This window comes from Pristiophorus japonicus, chromosome 7 (assembly GCF_044704955.1).
Source record: "Pristiophorus japonicus isolate sPriJap1 chromosome 7, sPriJap1.hap1, whole genome shotgun sequence".
Taxonomy (NCBI): domain Eukaryota; kingdom Metazoa; phylum Chordata; class Chondrichthyes; family Pristiophoridae; genus Pristiophorus; species Pristiophorus japonicus.
The window spans coordinates 220,368,432-220,395,081 of NC_091983.1; the positions used below are offsets into that span (position 1 = coordinate 220,368,432).

The 26,650-nt window shown below is 44.4% G+C and overlaps 1 protein-coding gene across 1 annotated transcript in view; it reads left to right on the forward strand.

Annotated features, from left to right (window-relative positions):
- LOC139267464 (inactive tyrosine-protein kinase 7-like) overlaps nucleotides 1–26,650 on the forward strand; it is a 408,288-nt gene that overhangs the window by 344,573 nt on the left and 37,065 nt on the right. Inside the window, exons 10-14 of the mRNA XM_070885824.1 lie at nucleotides 6,720–6,839; nucleotides 9,194–9,340; nucleotides 11,399–11,549; nucleotides 20,505–20,632; nucleotides 20,762–20,962. Of these exons, the coding sequence (XP_070741925.1) occupies nucleotides 6,720–6,839; nucleotides 9,194–9,340; nucleotides 11,399–11,549; nucleotides 20,505–20,632; nucleotides 20,762–20,962 (747 nt within the window). The remainder of the gene's footprint in view (nucleotides 1–6,719; nucleotides 6,840–9,193; nucleotides 9,341–11,398; nucleotides 11,550–20,504; nucleotides 20,633–20,761; nucleotides 20,963–26,650) is intronic.

Consider the following 26,650-nt stretch of genomic DNA (forward strand, 5'->3'; position numbering starts at 1 on the left):
CATTAGCTACCCTCCAATCCATAGGAACTGATCCAGAGTCGATAGACTGTTGGAAAATGATCACCAATGAATCCACTATTTCTAGGGCCACTTCCTTAAGTACTTTGGGATGCAGACCATCAGGCCCCGGGGATTTATCGGCCATCAATCCCATCAATTTCCCTAACACAATTTCCCGCCGAATAAGGATTTCCTTCAGTTCCTCTTTCTCACTAGACTCTCAGTCCCCTAGTTTTTCTGGAAGGTTATTTGTGTCTTCCTTCGTGAAGACAGAACCAAAGTATTTGTTCAACTGGTCTGCCATTTCTTTGTTCCCCATTATAAATTCACCTGAATCTGACTGCAAGGGACCTACGTTTGTCTTCACTAATCTTTTTCTCTTCACATATCTATCGAAGCTTTTGCAGTCAGTTTTTATGTTTCCAGCAAGCTTCCTCTCATACTCTATTTCCCCCCGCCTAATTAAACCCTTTGTCCTCCTCTGTTGAATTATACAATTCTCCCAGTCCTCAGATTTTCTGCTTTTTCTGGCCAATTTATATGCCTCTTCCTTGGATTTAACACTATCCTTAATTTCCTTTGTTAGCCACGGTTGAGCCACCTTCCCCGTTTTATTTTTACTCCAGACAGGGATGTACAATTGTTGAAGTTCATCCATGTGATCTTTAAATGTTTGCCATTGCCTATCCACCGTCAACCCTTTAAGTATCATTCGCCAGTCTATTCTAGCCAATTCATGTTTCAGACCATCGAAGTTACCTTTCCTTAAGTTCAGGACCCTAGTCTCTGAATTAACTGTGTCACTCTCCATCTTAATAAAGAATTCTACCATATTATGGTCACTCTTTCCCCAAAGGGCCTCGCAAAACAAGATTGCTAATTAGTCCCTTCTCATTACACATCACCCAGTCGAGGCTGGCCAGCCCTCTAGTTGGTTCCTCGACATATTGGTCTAGAAAACCATCCCTAATACACTCCAGGAAATCCTCCTCTACCGCATTGCCCAATCTATATGTAGGTTAAAGTCGCCCATGATAACTGCTGTACCTTTATTGCACGCATCCCTAATTTCTTGTTAGATGCTGCCCCCAACCTCACTACTACTGTTTGGTGGTCTGCACACAACTCCCACTAGCGTTTTCTGCCCTTTGCCATTCCGTAGCTCCACCCATACCGATTCCACGTCATCCAAGCTAATGTCCTTCCTTACTATTGCGTTAATTTCCTCTTCAACCAGCAACGCCACCCCACCTCCTTTTCGTTTCTGTCTATCCTTCCTGAATGTTGAATACCCCTGGATGTTGACTTCCCAGCCTTTGTCACCCTGGAGCCATGTCTCCGTGATGCCAGTTATATTATATTCGTTACTTGTTGCTTGCGCAGTTAATTCGTCCACCTTATTATGAATACTCCTCGCATTGAGGCACAGAGTCTTCACGCTTGTCTTTTTAACACACTTTGCCCCTTTAGAATTTTGCTGTAATGTGGCCCTTTTTGCTTTTTGCCTTGGGTTTCTCTGCCCTCCACTTTTACTTTTCTTCTTTCTATCTGTTGCTTTTGCCCCCATTCTACTTTCCTTTGCCTCCCTGCATAGGTTCCCATCTCCCAGCCATATTAGTTTAACCCCTCCCCAACAGCGCGAGCAAACACTCCCCCCTAGGACATTGGCTCCAGTCCTGCCCAGGTGCAGACCGTCAGTTTGTACTGGTCCCACCTCCCCCAGAACCGGTCCCAATGTCCCAGGAATTTGAATCCCTCCCTTCTGCACCACTCCTCTAGCCACGTATTCATCTGAGCTATCCTGCGATTCCTACTCTGCCGAGTATGTGGCCATTGCTCCTTTAATCCCGTGTGCTTCATTTCGCTAACAAGTCTATTATGTGGTACTTTATCTAACGCCTTTTGAAAGTCCATGTACTCATCAACCGTGCTAACCTCATCAGCCCTCTCCAGTACTTAATCAAAGAACTCAATCAAATTAGTCAATCACGATTTATCTTTAACAAATCCGTGCTGTCTTTCATTTTAACTCATATTTTTCCAAATGTCAAATAATTTTGTCCCATATTAGGCTGGCTGGCCTGTAGTTGCCGGTTTATTCCTCTTCCCACTTTTTAAAACGGTGGTTTAATTTTTACAACGCTCCAGTCTTTAGCACCACTCCCATACCTATGGCGGATTGGTAGATTGTGTTCAGAGTCTCCGCAATTTCCACCATGCTTGCCTAGGATGCATCCCATTCGGACCAGAGAATGCATCCCATCCAGGCCTGGGTGCCTTTTCGACTTTAAGTCCCTTAACTTTTTAAGGCCCTCTTTTTCTACTTTTATCCTGTCAAATTTCTCATCTACCTCCTCCTTCACTGTGACATTGACGGCATCCTCTTTCGTGAAGACAGATGCAAAATATTCATTTAGTACCTCACCCAGGCTCTCTACTACCACAAGAGGATCTCCTTTTTGGTCCCTAATCGGCCCCACCCTTCCTTTGACTACTCTTTTACTATTTATGTTTCTAAAAGACTTTTGGTTTGTCTTTTATGTTACCCGGTAATCTATTTTCATACACACTTTGCCCCTCTTACTTCCTTTTCCAATTCTCCTCTACTTTTTGAATTCAGCTTCATTCTCTACTGAATTATGAACTTGACATTTATCTCAAACCTTTTTCTTATTTTAATTTCTTTATCTTTAGTTATCCAGTGAGCTCCAGCTTTGTATGCCCTTCCTTTTCCCATCATGATAATGTCTAGTCTGTACCTAAGTTATCACCGCTTTGAAGGCCTCCCATTGCTCATTTACTGTTTATCTGCCAATCTTTAATTCCAATCCACCTGGAGTAGATCCCTTTCAACTCATTGACATTAGCCCTCCTCCACTTGAGTTTTTTCAATTTGATTTTTCCTTGTCCTGTTCCATATTGTGATCACTATTTCCCAAATGTTCTCCCACTGAAGCATGGTCCACTTGCCTCACTTCATTCCCCAGAGCTAGATCCCAGCACTGCTTCTTGCTGCTTTCCTTGTTGGGCTGGAAACATACTGATCAAGAAAGTTATTTTGTGCACATGTTGATAGAGAGTACATGGGACTTATTCAAAACGCCATGGACCATTCACTGACATACAAACAATTAGGCAAGTCAGAAGCTTACCCTACAGTTATGCAGGGTGTACATATTTTTCTTTGTATTTGAACTTCCTTCGCTAATTATAGGCAGAAAGGATCTGCGGAACAACCATAATTAGGGATTGGAACAGTCAGGAAGACCTAAGCTAAGAAGCAATGAGGCCTAGGGAAGACTAAACTCTATTCAACAAGGTTGAGGGAAGGCTAAGGGAGGTTCCTGCAAAGAAGGAACACATTTATATAGCGCCTTTCACAACCTTGGCACATCCCAATACACTTCAGTCAATGAAGTACTTTTGAAGTGTAGCCAGTGTTGTATTGTAAGAAAATGTGACAGACAATTTATGCACAGCAAGGCCCTGCATACAGAAATGAGATAAATGGTCACTTAATCTGTTTGTAGTAATGTTGGTTGAGGGGTGAATGTTCGGCAGGACACTGGGAGAATTCCTATGCTCCGAAACTATGCTATGAGATCTTTTACATCCATCTGAGAGGGTGGATGGGGCCTCGGTTTAACGTCTTATCTGAAAGGTGACACCTGCAACAGTGCAGCACTCCCTCAGTGCTGCACTGAAGTGTCAGCCTTGATTATGTATTCAAGTCTCTGGAGTGCGACGTGAACCCGCAACCTTCTGACTTACAGGTGAGGATGCTACCATTGACCCAAGGCTGACATCAGCAGACACAATAGGTTACGGATAGCTGAGGCTGCCCATTGCACTTCCTGAGTAGCTGTTGAGCTTGCTGTCTGGCCCAGGATGAGGTCGGTGCCTGAAGGTCGACCCAAGGCCTGAATGCAAGGACTGCAGTGGGCTGGCTAGTCCAGTAGGGTGATTTTCAATTGTGCAGATTAAGGAGAAACTGCTCGTGAAAAAATGCCGAAAGGCAATCTATTTTCTCGTGAATGTCAACCTAGAAAACTAGCTAAAGCTGACGAGCAACTTTTTTAAAAAGCTGATAACTCAAAGCTAGCCTTAAGATGTGAAAGTAAATAGATTCAGTGGGAAGCGGATTTGCCGTCAGTTAAACTGCAGGGGAAGACATAGCTGACATCGGACTAATCCTGTCTGTTCTCACACCATTCAAACTTGAGATTTGAGTGTAACTGACCCAAACTTAATAGAATCTCAATTATCCCCCTTCTTACAATACTTTATTTAATCCCCATATTGAGATTAAATCATAGGCTGTTGCACTGCACTCATGACTATGATCCTAGCTCTTGTGTACATTTGCATTCTATTGTGGCAATCTGTTGGTAACAGATTGGAGGGAGAAAGGGATGCTTTTGTGCTACTGATGAACTCGGCATTCTTCATGCCACCACCTGGAATATTGAGGTTCCTTGATCTTTTAGCGGGGGAGGAAGGGAGGAATGTTGAGAACCTGTTGGTGGTTTCAGCTGGAGAGAGAGAGAGGAAATGGAAGAGCGACGGAGAGGAGACACCCTGTTGTGGGAGGCAGGTATCTCGGGATCTGCTAGAATTAAAAAGGGCTGTTAGGTCAGAACTTGGCAGGTCCACATTAAAACATGACACATCTTCCAATTTAGCTGCAACGGTTACTTAGAACTGCAGATTGTTTATACATGCCGTTAAAACTATGTTTTTACTTTTTTTTTTTTATTACCACTTCTTTTTAAGTTTCACATTACAAGAACATCATTTAATTGCAGGTCAGGGGAAAAAATCAGTGCCTTCCTCACTGGTTGCTTTTGGAGAATGCAGAGTAAGTAGGGTTGTGGCAATTTTAATCTCTCCCTTAAAAGACATAAGTTCATGACACAAAACTAATCGTGAGAAATGCAATCTGTCATCCACAGCCAAGAACAGACTGGGATTGCAGCAATGGTGTTCCTGAATAAATATATTTACATAACTCAATGTTCTGCCATTGAATTTTGGAACAGTGCAAACCACAGACAGTTGTCAGATTCACTTACTTTGGTTTGAAAATTAGACCCATTTTTATTTATGTGATTAAATGATTTGTTCTGCCCCTCTTTGATTGTAAGTCTCTCCTTCATTTTATTTTGACAGCTCTGCAAAAAGTTAGTTCAACCTGCAGAATAACTGAACAAAGTTACTGTGGTATCACATTTTCATTGTCAGGGGTTGGGATCACTTCTAATACAAAGTTGTTCGGGATTTCTAAGTGATTAATGGCTCTGCAAACAGTACAAAGTAAAACCAACAACTTATTGCTGGATAGAGCAACTGTCTGGTCATGATGGCCAGGTAGGAATCTGAAACATAAGAACATAAGAATTAGGAACAGGAGTAGGCCACCTAGCCCCTCGAGCCTGCTCCGCCATTCAATAAGATCATGGCTGATCTGGCCGTGGACTCATATTCACTTACCCGCCCTCTCCCCGTAACCCTTAATTCCCTTATTGGTTAAAAATCTATCTATCTGTGACTTGAATACATTCAATGAGCTAGCCTCAACTGCTTCCTTGGGCAGAGAATTCCACAGATTCACAACCCTCTGGGAGAAGAAATTCCTTCTCAACTCGGTTTTAAATTGGCTCCCCGGTATTTTGAGGTTGTGCCCCCTAGTTCTAGTCTCCCCTACCAGTGGAAACAACCTCTCTGCCTCTATCTTGTCTATCCCTTTCATTATTTTAAATGTTTCTATAAGATCACCCCTCATCCTTCTGAACTCCAATGAGTAAAGACCCAGTCTACTCAATCTATCATCATAAGGTAACCCCCTCATCTCCGGAATCAGCCTAGTGAATTGTCTCTGTACCCCCTCCAAAGCCAGTATATCCTTCCTTAAGTAAGGTGACCAAAACTGCAGGCAGTACTCCAGGTGCAGCCTCACCAATACCCTATACAGTTGCAGCAGGACCTCCCTGCTTTTGTACTCCATATTTACATATTCCCAGAATCACTGTCAGCTCCACCATTATTTGCACTTCTAATAGCGAACATAACCAAGATTAGCTTGTAAAACAGATTGAAACAATTGTTAATACATTCTGTTTCTGTGACCCAAAAATTGATTGGCTTTGTGACTAGTAGGATTCTCCTCCTTTCCTGAAGGCACTGACTCTGGCTGGCATACACTCCATCGGTGTAGGTAGCCAAATGTCTAGCCTAAATAATGAATGTTGGCAATTCAGTTGTGGAGGATTTCACAACCAATCACACCTATTCCCACCTGACATTCACACAAAATAGTTCTATCAGGGTTCACTGGATAAAGATCATGAGCAGGAACCCTAGCTTGACACTTTCTTTCACCTTTCTTAGCCAAGTACACTGAAGTAAATTGCAGCTCCCCACTCCTACTGAGGGTGTGATCACCTAACTTGGCAGAGATCTCAAATTTGGTCTGTGGGATCTTGTTCTACACAGAATAGAGATTTTACCGACCAAGTCGGGGGGGGGGGGGTAGGGCGGGTGGTTGGGGGGGGAGGGGCTCATAGGATTCTAACTTGGAGTTAATTGTTATGTCTTTTTTTTTCTTGTACCACCGTGGGGGATAATGTGTACAATCTCTCAACTGTTTCCATCTTGTGTCGTCCAAAGTGCCGCATGTTGAGTCGTCCACATCTTGCAACTCTTTCTATTTTGTGCTGCAGAGAAGTTGAAGTTCACACCTACTCCACAGCCACAGCAGTGTATAGAGCTGAATAAGGATATGACGATCCAGTGCTCTGCCACTGGCCGTGAGAAACCGGTCATCAAATGGAGCAAAAGCGGTGAGCTTTTACACTATTCAGCACTGAACTCCTTTATACAATGGCAGAAGGAAAACCAAACAATTCCATAAAATCTGTACCTTATTTTTAGTCAAACTTTACTAGTCGCCTTATCAAATATTGAACACCGTACAACAGAGCCAAAAAAATTTGGAATTGCCCTCTAACTTGTGACCTACGTTTAAGCAACATTCCATATGAGTGGAATGTTTCTTTTGTGCATAAGGGTAGAATTCTGTCTGAAACATTTTCTCCCCTTCCCCATTGGTGTTCCGTTGGCACATATCATCCACAGTTATCTGCTCCTTGGACCTCTTAACAATATTCTGAAATTGGCTATGAGCAGTTGTACAAAGGTGGCCCACAGTAAACCTCCATTTTGGCTTTCTTGCCTCCCTGAGTCACCTTGGCCTCTGCTTTCTCTCTCTACACAATGATCAGCTGAGGTCATCAACTTGACCCCCAACTTTGTAGCGCAATTGGAGTTTCAGATTAGTAGAATTGGAACCCAATTCGTTTCCTGTAGAGGATCGGCCATTTGCCTTTCACTGTCCATTTGGCCTGGGATAGTGAGCTAGGATGGACAAGGGCTTTCAACTCCATGTGTTTTGTTCATAAAATTACAAAAATTGCTTGCCGATTCAACGTTGAAATTAAATGTCAGTAAATGCTGCCAATTCTATGCTTATGGTTTTTAAAATGTTCTTTCCTCCTCAACCCCCATGCTATCCAGTACCTTGTGCATTTGGCCTTTCTTCATGTGTAATTCTGGCATGGAAGAGTCAGCAGGCTCTTCACCTGTGAAAGGCTCTCCTAGCCAAGATCAAACCTGTCATCAACCAATGTTCACTCATGCATGGTTCATTGAAAAGTAATCATGAGCCAGAATCCATTTACTTCCTCCTAAACAATGGTGCCTCAGCTGATATCAGCTCACCCAGCAGAAATCAGTATCAAGCCTGGAGGTCTCCTGGTTGGTATAGTTTAGTACCACACTAGGAGCCTTTGCCCACTGAAACAGCAGGGTGCGACTACTGCCGTTCGTAATACTGTGTGTGTTTCTGTTAGTGTTGATAGATTTTGAATAGTACTGCATCAGAAAATAGTGCACTAGCTGAAACAAGTGTATATGAAATTCTGTCATTTATTGGAAATTTTGCCCAATGTTTTGCAGTATGACAATGTTTAATGTCTGTTTTATGTTTTCCTTGCCAATTTTCTCACTTCTCTCCTCTCTTGGAAACAATGATCCTTTTCTCGTCTACGCTTCCACAGATGAATGTTTCCCTCAGTTACATAAGAACATAAGAAATAGGAGCAGGAGCAGGAGTAGGCCATACGGCCCCTCGAGCCTGCTCTGCCATTTAATATGATCATGTCTTCTGGAAGTCCAAATACACCACATCCACTGGTTCTCCTTTATCCACCCTGTTCGTTACATCCTCAAAAAATTCCAGCAAATTTGTCAAACATGACTTCCCCTTCATAAATCCATGCTGACTCTGCCTGACTGAATTATGCTTTTCCAAATGTCCTGCTACTGCTTTAATAATGGACTCCAACACTTTCCCAACGACAGATGTTGGGCTAACTGGTCGATAGTTTCCTGCTTTTTGTTTGCCTCCTTTTTTAAATAGGGGAGTTACATTTGCAGTTTTCCAATCTGCTGGGACCTCCCCAGAATCCAGAGAATTTAGGTAAATTACAACCAATGCATCCCCAATCCCTGCTGCTACTTCTCAAGACCCTAGGATGCAAACCATCAGTCAAGTGATCATTTGCCCACCAGCAAATGTCAGCTGGGGGTGTGGACATTGTGAAATTGCAGTCAATAATGATCCACACACACTTGCTTCTGGAGGCTGACCACTGGGGACACACATCCTGCTGAAATTTCTCCCCCCTGTCTTGGAGTCAATTGTTCCTGTACCATTGCCTGGCTGCTATCCGCTAACCTAGAACAGAACAGGGATTTTTTTTTAATTCATTCATGGGATGTGGGCATCACTGGCAAGGCCATCATTTATTGCCCATCCCTAATTTCCCTTTGGAAGGTGGTGGTGAGCTGCCTTCTTGAAACGCTGCATTACATAGAGGTTGTGGGTTTGGGAGGTACTGTCGAAGAAGCCTTGGCTGGAAGGCATCTTGTAGCTGGAGCCATGGTGCGCTGTCTCAGCTTCTCTCCATGAGCCTGGTGAGCTGCGGAGCTTTTTATTTTTGTTGTCATGACTATCTTTCCTTTCCTGGCACTGTTGGTGCAGTTTTAGATTATTCCAGTGCATGTTCTCTGTGTATTTCATTTGGCTTCACAATAACTTCTGCTGTTTCTCTAACTGGTACATCTGTGCATACAGATGGAAGTCGCATATCTGCTCACGTTCGGCAGGAAGCCGGATTATTACATTTCACCAAAGTGACCAAAAACGATGCTGGACACTATGCCTGTAATGCATCAAACAGTCAAGGGGTAATCACGGCACCTGTGCGCCTCATTGTTGCAGGTAAGATGGTTTCGGCAACTACTTCAGCCACCTGTTCATTTCAGTCAGCCAGTTTAATCAGTCCTCCTATTGGATGATGTTGACAGTCCAGCAGTGGTAATTTAGTCTTAATCTCCAAATCAGCCCTCAAAAGTGGTGAACAAGTTGTCTTCGATGATTTGTTAAATCTAAACACATTGACACATGCATTGCTAAAATCCAGTTACATTTATAAAAAGTTTTGCAATTCTATTTAATCTTTAAAAAAAAAATCCAACTATGAAAATAACGGGTCTGAAATTCTGGCCTTCCCGGCTCTGCACGGAGTGTGTACGGACCCGGGAAGGCATCGCAAAAGGCGGTTTTCAGCCCTCTATGCGCTTGCGCCGAAAAACAGCTTTTCCGATCTGTCAAGTTCTGGCTTGACAGATCCAACGCATCTCGGCAACAAGGACATTCGCATGGGTGGGATTGCGCTATTTTCCCATGATGTGGAGTATAACAAAGATACTCGACACAAGTCTGTTTTGGAGAAAAGAATCATTTATTCAGTACTCGATCGAGGGAGAGACCGTTTCTACATGAGTTCAGTAACTCGGTGACCTAAACCAGTGAACAATCTCCGAACAATCGTCGGGTTACTGTTTTTATACACACAAAATACATACAAAATCATGAAGTTCTGCGCGGAGGCTTTCCATTTGTTGTTTCCCTGCTACATCACAAAACTTTTGCCTACCTACTATATTAATTGGTTAATACAATTATATTGATGGCAAGCTTTGTTACCTCCCCTGTGCGCCTTTTATCTGATAAGTTACGTGCCACATCATTCTCAGGTCTGCGAACTTTTCTCCTCTTGGCCTAACCACTTTCAACCAGTTGAGATGTTTTTCAGTCTTTTGTTTCCCATAATCTCTTACCACCCCATGTGATCTTGCCTTGGAGTGTATTTTTCCCAACTGTCTGGTTTATACTGTGAGAAGATGACCTAAACTCCTGAGAGTTCTAATTTTATCATTTTCCCTGTGTTCATAGCACGTATTTTTCTTTCTTCTCACAGCCTTGCTTTTGGTTTTTAACTTTACTGAATTAGGTCCCCTTTGATTAATTAGGTTCCCTCTACTTAAATTTTTTTTCCTACAGCCCATCTCTTGCCCAGCGAATGTCCTTAAAACTCTTGCACTTGGTAAAAGCCTACTTTTACCAGTGTAAGAGTTTTAAAAGATATTAACAACATATAAAAATAAAATTTTAAAACACATTTTATATTTAAAAACCCTGCCCACTAAGGTAAGTTTATTTTAAACCGCAATTACAAAACTTTTTTTCAAACCTGATTTCTAACACATTTAATAACTTTAATTTAAATTAATGTTAAATTTGTGATGTGTGTTTTTTATTTTTTATCTTGTGTTTAGTGTGTGTGGGTTTTTTTCTCATTAATAGCAATAAGAACTCATAGATAAGGAGTTTTCATTGCTATAATGAGAATACTGTACCAGATTGATTGTGCAGTCACCTGACTGCACCGTCTACATCCGAACGTGGAGGACGGGCGCCGCTCCGATGCGTGGGAAGGAAAGGCCTCCCCACCGGAAATGCAGGCGCCTCCGGGACCACCAGGCAAATTCGTAAAAGTTCTCGGGTTGGAGGCGTTCGTCCGAAAGAAGCCTCCAACCAGAATTTCAAGCCCATTATTTTTAGTCTAAACAACAAGTATACTAAGTGGTGCACTTTTGTTCCAGTCCAGATAGTGATGGTCCTCTAAAATTAGTTTAAGGTCATCTCGACCCAGTTCTTTGTCAATCCTCATATGCTGGCTGGGGTGGGATAGGTCTGAGGTCAGAATCTGGGCAATTTGGGACAGAGTGGAAGGGAGACTTGGTCTGTATCTAACCTAGATTCTACCAGACCTGGGAGTACTTGCTTACAGTCTGTAGGGACAACCAGAAAAACAGATTAATTCGTTTAGTACTGAAATGTCTCCTTTGGTGCATTAAAAAACTGAATTATCTATAATTTTTTAAAAACACACACACACAAAACCAACACTTCCTTTCTGTGCCTTTCCCCTAGTTTTACCGAAGTTTAAGATGGAACCCGAGAACACAACTGTGTACCAGGGATATATTGCGGTGCTGAATTGTCAAGCCACTGGGGAACCCCAACCTAACATTCATTGGAAAATGAAGGACACGATCCTGGACTCCAGCAAGGGCACACAGAGGTAGGAGACATTATGGCCCCAAGTTTCCACATGATAAAAAACAGACGTCCCTCCGAGCTGGGCGCCCGTTTTTCGCGCCGAAAACGGCACCGGAAAAAAAAAACCGCGCGATTCTGGAGCGCTCTGCAGCTCCATGTCTGCTTGGCGCGGTGCCCGGGGGGGGGGCGGAGCCTACCACTCGCGCCGATTTTGCAAGTGGGAGGGGGCGGGTACCATTTAAATTAGTTTTTTTCCTGCCGGCAACCCTGCGCATGCGCGTTGGAGCGTTCACGCACGCGCAGTGTGAAGGAAACATTGGCACTCGGCCATTTTTGTAGTTCTTTGTAGCTGTTTAATTTTTGAACATTTTTTAATAAAAGCACATTGCCATCAGCACCGAGGCTTCTTGCAGCAGTGAGAAGGCTGTAGGAAGCCTCAGAAAGTTGAGGCAGCCGTTTCCCGACGGCCACCCCCCACCCCCCCCCCCCCGGCCTGCCGTCGGGAAATGGCTGCTGAACTTGTGAGGCTTCCTGCAGCCTTCTCACTGTCTCCTTCCCCCCCCCCCCCCGCCCGCCATCGGGAACGGCTTCCTCCTCTCTTTCCTCCCCCCCCCCCCCCCCCCCCCCGGTGGGAATGAACGGCTTCCTCCTCTTCCCCCCCCCCCCCCCCCCCCCAGGTGGGAACGAACGGCTTCCTCCTCTCTTTCCCCCCCCCCCCCCCCCGGTGGGAATGAACGGCTTCCTCCTCTCTCCCCCCCCCCCCCCCCCCCCCCTGGTGGGAACGAATGGCTGCCTCCTCTCCCCTCGCCGCCCCCCCGTGGGAATTAACGGCTTCCTCCTCTTTCCCCCCCCCCCCCCCGGCGGGAATGAACGGCCGCCTCCTCCGCCCCCCCCCCCACCCGCGGGAATGAACGGCTGCCTCAACTTGTGAGGCTTCCTGCAGCATTCTCCCTGGCTGAAGCACTTTCACACAGGTAGGAAGATGGTTTATTTAATCTTTTCTTTGCTTATAAAGTTTTATTCAGGTTGGATTTATTTGTATAAGTATAAATAAGGATTTATTGTAGAATTAATGACTTCCCTTCCCCCCCCCCCCACCTCGTTCCGGACACCTAATTTGTAACCTGCGCCTGATTTTTTTTTTATGTGCAGACAAGGTTTTTTCAGTTCTACAAAAATCTTCACTTGCTCCATTCTAAGTTAGTTTGGAGTACATTTTCACTGTGGAAACTTTGAAATCAGGCGTCAGTGGCCGGACACGCCCCCTTTTGAAGAAAAAATTCTGTCCCAAAGTGAAACTGTTCAAAATGACTAGAACTGCAGAAAAAAAAATGTGGAGCATTGCGATTTCTAAGATAGTCCGTTCTCCACCAGTTGCTCCTAAAAATCAGGCACAAATCATGTGGAAACTTGGGCCCAATATTACTACTGACAGGCAATATCAACACGGAGTGCAGTTGTTATGTCCAGTTCTGAGACAATCACCTGGGTGAGGAGGGGAGGGAAGACTCCACTTTTAGATTAGTAGTTAAGTACTTGAATCCATGTTTCACCACTCCAGACAGTATCCCTGAAATATGAAACTTGGGGCTCAATTTTCCCGGGTCATATGCGCTGTTTTTTTTGCACGCGCCGGTTTATCTGGCGTATTTATTTTTTTCAAAGTTTCCCCCTGCGATCTGCGCCAGTGTAACTGAGTTAGTTACGATTTTTTTAGGTGAGTTTTTTTCTCTCATGTCTGTGCCGGTTTTCATAATTTTTCGTAGTCTGTCCAAAAGTTTTTCCTCCAAGGTCAGCGTATCTGGCTACTCCCAAAAAACTTTCTGGTGAGTTAGCAGAAAGCAGCACACGTTGACAAAGCGGCGCTGAAAGATGCCATTGTTTTTAATCGAAGATTTTGGAGGGAATCAAGAACACTCTTTTTAAAGAATTAACTTTTTTTTTAACCTGTCAATGTAGTAAATGGAAGTTTTTTTGGATTTCAGAAATTTTCATTTTTTTTCTTGCTTACACGCCACCACTGAACGTCATAGAAACATAGAAAATAGATGCAGGAGAAGGCCATTCGGCCCTTCTAGCCTGCAACATCATTCAATGAGTTCATGGCTGAACATGCAACTTCAGTACCCCATTCCTGCTTTCTCGCCATACCCCTTGATTCCCCTAGTAGTAAGGACTACATCTAACTCCTTCTTGAATATATTAGTGAATTGGCCTCAACAACTTTCTGTGGTAGAGAATTCCACAGGTTCACCACTCTCTGGGTGAAGAAGTTTCTCCTCATCTCGGTCCTAAATGGCTTACCCCTAATCCATAGACTGTGACCCCTGGTTCTGGACTTCCCCAACATTGGGAACATTCTTCCTGCATCTAACCTGTCTGAACCCATCAGAATTTTAAACGTTTCTATGAGGTCCCCTCTCATTCATCTGAACTCCAGTGAATACAAGCCCAGTTGATCCAGTCTTTCTTGATATGTCAGTCCCGCCATCCCGGGAATCAGTCTGGTGAACCTTCGCTGCACTCCCTCAATAGCAAGAATGTCCTTCAAGTTAGGAGACCAAAACTGTACACAATACTCCAGGTGTGGCCTCACCAAGGCCGTGTACAACTGTAGCAACACTTCCCTGCCCCTGTACTCAAATCCCCTCGCTATGAAGGCCAACATGCCATTTGCTTTCTTAATGGCCTGCTGCCGGCGCCGCGGCATGCCTCCCGATCCTCGACCCGGCTCGGGCATAAACAAAACAACGGGAGGAGGAAAGAGAGAGATCATAGAGAGATAATAGTCTGTCTCTCTGTTTTTACCACCAAAGTGGATAACCTCACATTTATCCACATTATACTTCATCTGCCATGCATTTGCCCACTCACCTAACCTATCCAAGACACTCTGCAGCCTCATAGCATCCTCCTCGCAGCTCACACTGCCACCCAACTTAGTGTCATCCACAAATTTGGAGATACTACATTTAATCCCCTCGTCTAAATCATTAATGTACAGTGTAAACAGCTGGGGCCCCAGCACAGAACCTTGCGGTACCCCACTAGTCACTGCCTGCCATTCTGAAAAGTACCCATTTACTCCTACTCTTTGCTTCCTGTCTGACAACCAGTTCTCAATCCATGTCAGCACACTACCCCCAATCCCATGTGCTTTAACTTTGCACATTAATCTCTTGTGTGGGACCTTGTCAAAAGCCTTCTGAAAGTCCAAATATACCACATCAACTGGTTCCCCCTTGTCCACTCTACTGGAAACATCCTCAAAAAATTCCAGAAGATTTGTCAAGCATGATTTCCCTTTCACAAATCCATGCTGACTTCGACCTATCATGTCACCTCTTTCCAAATGCGCTGCTATGACATCCTTCATAATTGATTCCATCATTTTACCCACTACTGATGTCAGGCTGACCGGTCTACAATTCCCTGTTTTCTCTCTCCCTACTTTTTTAAAAAGTGGGGTTACATTGGCTACCCTCCACTCGATAGGAACTGATCCAGAGTCAATGGAATGTTGGAAAATGACTGTCAATGCATCTGCTATTTCCAAGGCCACCTCCTTAAGTACTCTGGGATGCAGTCCATCAGGCCCTGGGGATTTATCGGCCTTCAATCCCATCAATATCCCCAACACAATTTCCCGACTAATAAGGATTTCCCTCAGTTCCTCCTCCTTACTCGACCCTCTGACCCCTTTTATATCCGGAAGGTTGTTTGTGTCCTCCGTGAATACCGAACCAAAGTACTTGTTCAATTGGTCTGCCATTTCTTTGTTCCCCTGATTCTGACTGCAGGGGACCTACGTTTGTCTTTACCAACCTTTTTCTCTTTACATATCTATAGAAACTTTTGCAATCCGTCTTAATGTTCCCTGCAAGCTTCTTCTCGTACTCCATTTTCCCTGCCCTAAACAAACCCTTTGTCCTCCTCTGCTGAGTTCTAAATTTCTCCCAGTCCCTGAGTTCGCTGCTATTTCTGGCCAATTTGTATGCCACTTCCTTGGCTTTAATACTATCCCTGATTTCCCTTGATAGCCACGGTTGAGCCACCTTCCCCTTTTTATTTTTACGCCAGACAGAAATGTACAATTGTTGTAGTTCATCCATGCGGTCTCTAAATGTCTGCCATTGCCCATCCACAGTCAACCCCTTCAGTATCATTCGCCAATCTATCCTAGCCAATTCACGCCTCATACCTTCAAAGTTACCCTTCTTTACGTTCTGGACCATGGTCTCTGAATTAACTGTTTCATTCTCCATCCTAATGCAGAATTCCACCATATTATGGTCACTCTTCCCCAAGGGGCCTCGCACAACGAGATTGCTAATTAATCCTCTCTCATTACACAACACCCAGTTTAAGATGGCCTCCCCCCTAGTTGGTTCCTCGACATATTGGTCTAGAAAACCATCCCTTATGCACTCCAGGAAATCCTCCTCCACCGTATTGCTTCCAGTTTGGCTAGCCCAATCTATGTGCATATTAAAGTCACCCATTATAACTGCTGCACCTTTATTGCATGCACCCCTAATTTCCTGTTTGATGCCCTCACCAACATCACTACTACTGTTTGGAGGTCTGTACACAACTCCCACTAATGTTTTTTGCCCTTTGGTGTTCTGCAGCTCTACCCATATAGATTCCACATCATCCAAGCTAATGTCCTTCCTAACTATTGCATTAATCTCCTCTTTAACCAGCAATGCTACCTCACCTCCTTTTCCTTTTATTCTATCCTTCCTGAATGTTGAATACCTCTGGATGTTGAGTTCCCAGACCTGACCATCCTGGAGCCACGTCTCCGTAATCCCAATCACATCATATTTGTTAACATCTATTTGCACAGTTAATACATCCACCTTATTACGGATACTCCTTGCATTAAGACACAAAGCCTTCAGGCTTGTTTTTTTAACACCCTTTGTCCTTTTAGAATTTTGCTGTACAGTGGCCCTTTTTGTTCTTTGCCTTGTGTTTCTCTGCCCTCCACTTTTCCTCATCTCCTTTCTGTCTTTTGCTTTTGTCTCCTTTTTGTTTCCCTCTGTCTCCCTGCATTGGTTCTCATCCCCCTGCCATATTAATTTAACTCCTCCCCAACAGCACTAGCAAACACTCCCCCTAGGACATTTGTTCCGGTCCTGCCCAGGTGCAGACCGTCCGGTTTGTACTGGTCCCACCTCCCCCAGAACCGGTTCCAATGCCCCAGGAATTTGAATCCCTCCCTGCTGCACCACTGCTCAAGCCATGTATTCATCTGCGCTATCCTGCGATTCCTACTCTGACTGGCACGTGACACTGGTAGCAATCCCGAGATTACTACTTTTGAAGTCCTACTTTTTAATTTAAGCAGGGCTGGAGGGTCGTAGCTTTGGCCGGCAGAATTGGCCCCGGGCTCGGGGCTCGGCTGGAAAACTAGTACGGGGAGGGAAGAAAGGGAGCTGCTGACCAATCGTAAGCCTTCTGCACTGAGCCTGGGGAGCGAGGTGCTGATCAGAAGGCTTTTGAATACTGCACTGAGTTTGGTGGAGGAGGAGGAGGAAAGAGGGAGGTGCCGATCGGAAGGCTAATGCACTGAGCCCGGGGAGCGACGTGCTGATCGGAAGGCTTCTGAAGACTGCATTAGCCTTTGGGGGGGAGGAGGAGAGAAGGGGAAAAGTCACAAGACTAATTAATTAGGGGGCTGGGGGAGAAGTCACAAGACTGCAATTAGTTGGGGGAGGGAAGAGAGAAGTTTTAATAATCGAACAAATAATGGAAATGATTCAGTTTTAATGTAAAATATATTTTATTCAAAATGTGAACAGTTTGTACTTAACTTTAATAAAATAATTCTTGTTTCAAACTTTAAAGTTTTCAGTTACGATCACTCTCAAACTTTAAGACCACTTAAAAACTTTAAGATCACTTACTAATAAACATGTAAATTTACATAACTTACAAAAAACTTTTAATTTGAGTACAACAGTAACAATAATAACAACAACAGCAGCAAAGAAAGGCTGCACTCATCTCTCCCCACCTTATTCTAAGACTGCCCGCCGCGCTTGTTCTTGGTGACTCCACCACTCCTGCCCGCAGGCGGTGGTGCAGTGTTTCTGGGAGTGGTACCAAGCTTATTCTTTCTAACATCTCAGGTCGTGCGCAACTGTCGAGGGGGGAGTGGGGTGCAGTGGCAGGCGGCAATGTGGAGGGCCCGGCTTGGGGCTCTTCAGAGGTTGGTGTGGGGATTGGAGTGGGAGTGGCAGTTGATTCTGTCAATGGGCGTGGGGTCTGGGCGTGTTCCCTTATTGCAGTAGCTAACTCCAACATGCAGTGCCTCATGAGCCCTGATCGTGTCTCAATGACCTGCAACATTCCTTCCCTCATGTTGAGCAAAACTGTCTTAACCACCTGTGACATTCATAAGAACATAAGAAATCGGAGCAGGAGTAGGCCATATGACCCTTCGAGCCTGCTCCACTATTTAATACGATTATGGCTGATCCAGTCATGGACTCAGGTCCACTTCCCGACCCGCTCCCCATAACCCCTTATTCCCTCCCTCCATGTTCAGTGGTGGCGTTTGCACCATCTCTGACATTCCCTCCCTGATGTTCACTGACAGCGCATCACCTACCTGTGACATTCCCTCTCTCATGGTCACTGACGTTGTTCCCATTTCTTGAGATTGCGGTGACTTCTCCCGACAGTCCCACTATCTCGTCACCCACCCCACTGATGGTGTCCAGGAGTGATCGCGTAAGGTCAATGCTCTCCCCACTCATTGCCATCATCTGAAGCACATCTGTTAGATCCTGCACCTCAGGAGAGCGCGGTCCAGCTCTCCTTCCTCTCCTCCCCGCGGGTGTGGCTCGCACCCCACCACTGGGACCCGCAGCCTGGGACAGTATGGCCCTGGGTGTGCCCTGCTGCATGACACCACTGGGACCCGCAGTCTCGGGCATTCGGAAACCATGGAATGTCCCTCCAGCACTCAAACCACTAGTCACTGAAGAGGCTGTCACCGCAATGAGCGGCATCTCCTCCAAAGTCAGTGCACAGTGGGGGCTTCATCCAGCTCCATCCCCTCACCCTCACCCCCATGTTCTTGGTCTGTAGGGTTGGATTTGGAAGATGTTATCTTGTTCAGGCTGGTCCTCCTCTGCATTTTCTTCCACATCATCAGGGTCGGCCTCAAGTTCTGCAAAATACAACAGAATACAGACAATGGTTAGCAGCAGAGGAAGGGCAGGGTGGGTGGCATGAGTAGGCTCACACAGCGCAGGCCAGGTACAGGCTGATTTGAAGGATCACGATGAATGATAGCACATTGCGTCAACTGAAGCGTGGCTGACGGAGGAATATCCCCAGGAACCGAAGCATAGCTAGCTAACATTTAGCAAAGCCAGACTTACCCTCTCCCTCGAGTGTGAACCCAGCTTGTGCAGTGGTGATTGCTTTTCTCCAGGCAGGACCCATCAAAGCAGCTACCCTCTTTTCCAACGGTGTCAGTGGGTGCAGATTTGCCGGCCCTCCTCCTGTTCGGGTTCTTTCTCGTTTGTTGTGTGCCACTTTCCTCTGCAAAGATGAAAACACAACTTTTTAGAGACGGTGTCTTTCTGCTGGGTGGGACATATACAGCTAGTCACATTTACAATTGCAATTGCATTGAATAAATGAAAATATTTCTACTTGACCAAAGTCCTGCCACTTCTTTTTACACTGTCCTCCCGATCTCATGGTGGTCACCATTGCGCAGTAATCTTCTGCAACTTGGTTCCAGCGTTTCTTCATTTCTTTGAGTGGAACTTTTAAGTGACCTCTGCTGGTGTCCAGCTCCTGCCATCACAATCACAGAAACTAGTGCCTCCACTTCATCCTACAAGAAATTTTTGGTCCTTGTACCGCGATGCATCTTGTACTGCTGCAGTTCCGATTTTTCCAATGCTCTCACACCTTTTCACACAACACCTGGCTCTTTAAAAGTGGCCGATTGCCAACTCTGAGCTGTACTGCGCATGCACGTCCATTGCAACGACGTCAAAAACATCACTTTTTTGTCGCGTATGCGCAGAAGGTGTGGCATCGTTTGATCGGCACAGACAGCAGGCTCCACCCCCCGAGGCGACTGGACACGCTGCGCGGCACCAAATTCAAATTATAGATCGGGGAAACTTCGGCAAAATATTTCTGGCCGAGAAAAACGGGTGTAACTCTGGCAATACGCCAGAAAACGGGCTTGGGCAAAATTGAGCCCTTGAAGTGTAGAATTATGGATGCAGGTCCTATTTTTCATTGACATTCTAACACGTTACTACCAGTATGAGAGAGTGTTACTTTTATCCATTTTTTTCTCCTCCTGAAGATGGGGTACAGTTCCATATATATGCCTACTTCACCTAAAGTGGCCATTTCTTCACTCAGAAGATAATACACACACTTTTTAAAAGGTGTCATTAAATAACATCAGGAATCTTGTTTATTTTTCCTTCTCGAGCTCCCACCACTGCTCCAGCATCAGTTAACTCAGCATAGACCTAAACCTGGACCCCTCCTGGTCCTTTGGAATCGGCTTCATGCTTCGTAGTGTATTTACCAAGAGAGCCTTTGGGGCTCATATAAGTTTTCATGTGGCTCATTATTAAAAAATAATGGTGAAGATGGAACTTTGGGAGTAGTATCCCCTGCAGAGCTCTGTTCCTGATCCTTGTTACTTTAGGATTTTATTCTCCTTTAAATATAATATAGTGAACAGCAGTGCAATAGACACCATATCTGGCAACTTAAAACTAGGCCTGCCCACAACCTGTCTGTAAACTTCACACGCCCTCCAAAATATTGAATGGCACAAACCAGTCATGTAGTCAGTTTGGCACAAAAACCTGCTGGTGCTGTTGGCAGGTATTTGGAATATTGCCTTAAACATGAATCCTTTGACTGAGTAGCCTTGACTGATTCTTCTTATGGTTTGTTTCTGAATACTTTACCGCAGGGTGCAGCAAGTAGCAAATGGTTCCCTGGTAATCTATGATGTCAGTGCAGAGGATACTGGGAAATACACCTGCATCGCTGGCAACAACTGCAACATCCAGCACAGAGATGCTTTTCTCTATGTTGTTGGTGAGTAATGACTATTTTACACACTTCTCATCACTTTATATTTGTACATCTTGTCAGTCGGGGCTTTGCTTTGAAACAAGCAAAAAACTCCTAACTTTACTTCATGGTTTTTTTTGTATGTTCCTGCAGATAAACCAACTGTTCTTGGAGAATATGAAAACCATCATACGCCATATAAGATGATCCAGACGATTGGCCTCTCTGTTGGAGCTGCAGTTGCTTACATTATCATTGTACTAGGTCTTATGTTCTATTGCAAAAAACGGCGAAAGGCGAAGAGGTTGCAGAAGGGGCCAGAGGGAGAAGAACCTGAAATGGAGGTGTTGAATGGTAAGAAATCTGCAGCACTGAGCTTCAGCAGATATATGATGCTGTGGATTAATATGGGGAAAGAGATGGGGTAGGTTGTGTTCAAGATGCGATCCTGTGAAGTGCAGTGGTGAAGTTCAGACACCAGGAGCCAAATTTGTTTTTCTCCCTACCCTCCCCCCTGGTTTTACACTTCCTTTCCTAAAATGAAACCGAAAAAGGATACTTGATAAGTATCATGCTCATAATACAGTCGAGAACCAAGCTGAATACAAAGTACGGAGGAGAACCAAAAAGGAAATGAGAGGCAAAGAGTGTGTATGAGAATAGATTTGCATAAAAGGAAACCCAAAAGTCTTTTATAAACTTATGAATGATAAAAAGATTGCCAAAGTGAGAGTGGGGCCGAATAGGGACCTAAATGATTATCGTGTGGAGGCAGAGGGCAAGACTGAGACTAAATGAGTACTTTGCATCTGTCTTCACAACAGAAGAGGATGCTGTCAATGTCACAGTATAGGAAGAGGTAGTAGATAAATTGGATTGGACAAAAATAGATGGAGGTTGGCGCTGCTCAAAGTAGAAATGTCACCCACTCCAGATGGAATGCATCCTTGATTGGTGGTGGGATGCATGAGGCAAGGAAGGGTGACAATTGCGGAGCTTTTTGCCACAATCTTCCAATCCTCTTTCAATATGGGAATAGTGCCAGAGGACTGCAAATGTTACACCCCTGTTTTAAAAGGGGGGGGAGGGATAAACACAGTAACTGCAGGCCAGTCAGCCTAATGTCAGTGGTGGGAGTAACGGAGAGGGTTGATGACGGTAATACAGTTAATGTGTATATGGACTTTCAAAAGATGTTAAAGTACCACACAATAGACTTATTAGTAGAATTGATGTCCATGGGATTAAAGGGACAGTGGCTGTGTGGCAATGTAATCCTCCGGGACAGAAAGCAGAGAGTAGTAGTGATGAGACTGGAGGAGGTTTGCCCCCCAGAGATCAGTGTTGGGACCACTGCTCTTTCTGATATTCATTAATGATCTGGACTTGCATATACAGGGTATAATTTCAAAGTTTGCATATGACAAAACTCGAAAATACGGTAAACAGTGAAGAGGATTATAATGGACTCCAGGAGGACATAGACTGGTGAAATGAGCAGACATATGAAATGTAATGCAGAGAGGTGGGAAATTATTCATTTTGGTAGGAAGAATGAGGAGAGGCAAACTAAATGGCACAATTTTAAAAGGGGTGCAGGAACAGAGACCTGATGGTGTACGTGCACAAACCTTTGCAGGACAAGTTGAGAAGGCGTTAAAAAGGCATATTGGATCTTTGGCTTTATAAGTAGAGGTATAGAGTACAAAAGCAAGGAACTTATGCTACACCTTTATAAAACACTGTGGGCTGCAGCTGGAGTATTGTGGCCAATTATGGGCACTGCACTTTAGGAAGGATATCAAGATCTTAGAGGGTACAGAGGAGATTTACTAGAAAGGTACCAGGGATGAGGGACTTGGGTTATATGGAATGACTGGAGAAGCTAGGATTGTTCTCCTTGGAGCAGAGGAGATTTGATAGAGGAGTTCAAAATCATGAATGGCTTTGACAGAGTAAATAAGGAGAAACTGTTTCTCGGTAATCAGAGGACACAGATTTAAGGTCATTGGCAAAAGAATCACAGGCAACATGAATTTTTTTTTACGCAGAGTTAAGATGATTTAGAATTCCCTCCCTTCAAGGGTGTTGGAAGCAGGTTCACTAATTTTCAAAAGGGAATTGAATAAATGACCCTGAAATTGTGACCACCTGGGTCCATACGGAGAGTGTACGGATCCGAGAAGGCATCGCAAAAGCCGGTTTTCAGCGCACAATGCGCATGCGCTGAAAACCAGCTTTTCTGATCTGTCAAGCTGGAGCTTAACAGATCCAATGCATCTCCACATCCAGGACATTCGCATGGACAAGATTGCTGTATTTACCCATATCTTGCCCAGCGGATGTCCTGAAAACTCTTGCGCCTGATAAAAGCAGGCGCATAGCCTACTTTTACAAATATAAGAGTTTTAAAACACACTTAAAACATAAAAAATAAAATTTAAAAAACATTTTATTTTTAAAAACCCTGCCCACTACCTTAAATTTATTTTAAAGCACAATTTAAAAAACTTTAATTTAAATTAATGTTAAATATGTAGTGTATTATTTCTATTTTTATTAATATTTTGTGTGTTTTGGGGGGGATGTTTCTCATTCATAATAATGGGAACTCCAACTTAGAGTTCCCATTATTATGAATGAGAATGTACTTTACCTGATTGGCTGCCCAAAGCCATGTGACTCCAGCCCTGCTCACGTCCTGCTGTGCTCGGGCTGCGACCCGCAGTCAGGGGAGGCCTCAGGACCAGGATCTCGCGTGGGCACAGCAGCTTCAGCTAAGTGCTCTTTTTTTCGAGAATCCAGTTGAACACCCGTGGGAAGGAGAAACCGGGATTTTTGGGCCAATATTTCAAGGTGCAACTTTTGCAGGGCTATGAAGATAGAGCAAAGAAGTGGGATTAATTGAATAGCTCTTTCAAAGAGCCCGCACAGGCACGATGGACTGAATGATCTCCTTCTGTATTGCATCATTCTATGAATGTCCTAGGTTTGATTCAAATCTGTGCTATCAGTTGTTAGCCTGGATAAAATGGATAAAAATTGGTTGGGTTCCTACTTGTGTTCACTGTCCAGTGACCACCCCTCCTCTTTCCCCCCCCCCCCGGCGGAAAGTGCACTTGTGTGGGAGTGAAGCGAGTTTACAATTGTGTGCTGTTTTGATGTCTTTCCCAATTGTTTAGGTAAATATGGCAAGAATGGCCATTTGGGTGTATGACTTATGGCAGATGTGCACTACACTCCAGTGTGGGTTGGGGCACGCAGAAGCCAATGGGGAGTCTTCGACCAGAATAACGAAGTAAATGTTAATCTCTGTTGAAACAGTTCCAACATTTCTGGAACCGTGCGTTGGGTAGGGATGAGTGACTTGGTTGTAATTTAGTGTTCAGATGATAGCATTTCTAAGAATTAGACTTGCTGCACTCCCTCCCTCCCTCCCTCCCTTTTTGTGTTTATTATAGTCTGTCGTGCTGGTGACTGTTGGAAGCACAGGCATAAAAGGCATTAAATGAATACTGTACAATAATGTAAAACTTGCAGGTCAGGGGCAGTCTCTTTGCAGATGGGATGCGAGGTTGGAATGGTACATGGAGAATTGTTGTGTGATCACCAGTGGCTGGGAGTGAGTAACAGCCTCAAACGCACTTGGGGATTTTTTTTTATAATGCAGTAGCCTTCCTTTTTAATTATATAAAAACAGAAAATGCTAGAAATACTCATAGAATCATAGAAAATTACGAAGGAGGGCATTCAGCTCATTGTGTCCGTATCGGTCAAAGAAGAGCTACCCAGCTTCATCCCACCTTCCAGCACTTGGTCCGTAGCTCTGTAGGTCACGGCTCTTTAAGTGCACATCCAAGTACTTTTTAAGTGTGATGAGAGTTTTTGTCTCTACCGCCCTTTCAGGCAATAAGTTCCAGATCCCCACCACCCTCTGAGTGAAATTTATTTTCCTCAAATCCTCTTTAATCCTTCTACCAATTACTTTAAATCTATGCTCACTGACGATTGACCCCTCTGCTAAGGGAAATAGGTCCTTTCTATCTCGGCCCCTCATAATTTTATATACCCCATTTAAATCTCCCCTCAGCCACCTCTGTTCCAAGGAAAATAACCCCAGCCTATCCAATCTTTCCTCATAGTACTGGCAACATCCTTGTAAATCTCCTGTGTACACACTCAAGTGCAACCACATCCTTCTTGGAATGTGGTGACCAGAACTGCACGCAGTACTCGAGCTGTGGCCTAACTCGTTCTGTCTACAGTTCTAGCATAACTTCCCTGCCTGGTAGCAATACAGTGGAGGAGGATTTCCTGGAGTGTATTAGGGTTGGTTTTCTAGACCAATATGTTGAGGAACCAACTAGAGGGCTGGCCATCCTAGACTAGGTGATGTGTAATGAGAAACGACTAATTAGCAATCTTGTGCGAGGCCCCTTGGGGGAAGATTGACCATAATATGGTAGAATTCTTTATTAAGATGGAGAGTGACACAGTTAATTCAGAGACTAGGGTTCTGAACTTAAGGAAAGGTAACTTCGACGGTATGAGGAATGTATTGGCTAGAATAGACTGGCGAATGATACTTAAAGGGTTGACGGTGGATATGCAATGGCAGACTTTTAAAGATCACATGGATGAACTTCAACAATTGTACATCCCTGTCTGGAGTTAAAAATAAATGGAGAAGGTGGCTCAACCGTGACTATCGAGGGAAATTAAGGATAGTGTTAAATCCAAGGAAGAGGCATATAAATTGGCCAGAAAAAGCAGCAAACCTGAGGACTTGGAGAAATTTAGAATTCAGCAGAGGAGGACTAAGGGTTTAATTAGGAGGGGGAAAATAGTGTATGAGAGGAAGCTTGCTGGGAACATAAAAACTTACTGCAAAAGCTTCTATAGATATGTGAAGAGAAAAAGATTAGTGAAGACAAACGTAGGTCCCTTGCAGTCAGATTCAGGTTGGAATTTATAATGGGGATCAAAGAAATGGCAGACCAGTTGAACAAATACTTTGGTTCTGTCTTCACGAAGAAAGACACAAATAACCTTCCGGAGGTACTAGGGGACTGAGGGTCGAGTGAGAAGGTGGAACTGAAGGATATCCTTGTTAGGTGGGAAATTGTGTTAGGGAAATTGAGCGGATTGCAGGCCGATAAATCCCTGGGGCCTGATAGTCTGCATCCCAGAGTACTTAAGGAAGTGGCCCTAGAAATAGTGGATACATTGATGATCATTTTCCAACAGTCTATCGACTCTGGATCAGTTCCTATGGACTGGAGGGTAGCTAATGTAACACCACTTTTTAAAAAAGGAGGGAGAGAGAAAACGGGGAATTATAGACCGGTTAGCCTGACATCAGTCGTGGGGAAAATGTTGGAATCAATTATTAAACATGAAGTAGCAGCACATTTGGAAAGCAGTGACAGGATCGGTCCAAGTCAGCATGGCTTTATGAAAGGGAAATCATGCTTGACAAATCTTCTGGAATTTTTTGAGGATGTAACTAGTAGAGTAGTCAAGGGAGAACCAGTGGATGTGGTGTATTTGGACTTTCAAAAGGCTTTTGACAAGGTCCCACACACGAGATTGGTGTGCAAACTAAAAGCACATGGTATTGGGGGTAATGTACTGACGTGGATAGAGAACTGGTTGGCAGAGAGTCAGGATAAACGGGTCCTTTTCAGAATGGCAGGCAGTGACTAGTGCGGTGCCGCAGGCCTCAGTGCTGGGACCTCAGCTCTTTACAATATACATTAATGACTTGGATGAAGGAATTGAGTGTAATATCTCCAAGTTTGCAGATGGCACTAAACTGGGTGGCGGTGTGAGCTGTGAGGAGAGCGCTAAGAGGCTGCAGGGTGACTTGGACAGGTTAGGTGAGTGGGCAAATGCATGGCAGATGCAGTATAATGTGGATAAATATGAGGTTATCCACTTTGGGGACAAAAACACGAAGGCAGAATATTATCTGAAAGGCGGCAGATTAGGAAAAGGGGAGGTGCAACGAGACCTGGTGTCATGGTTCATTAGTCATTGAAA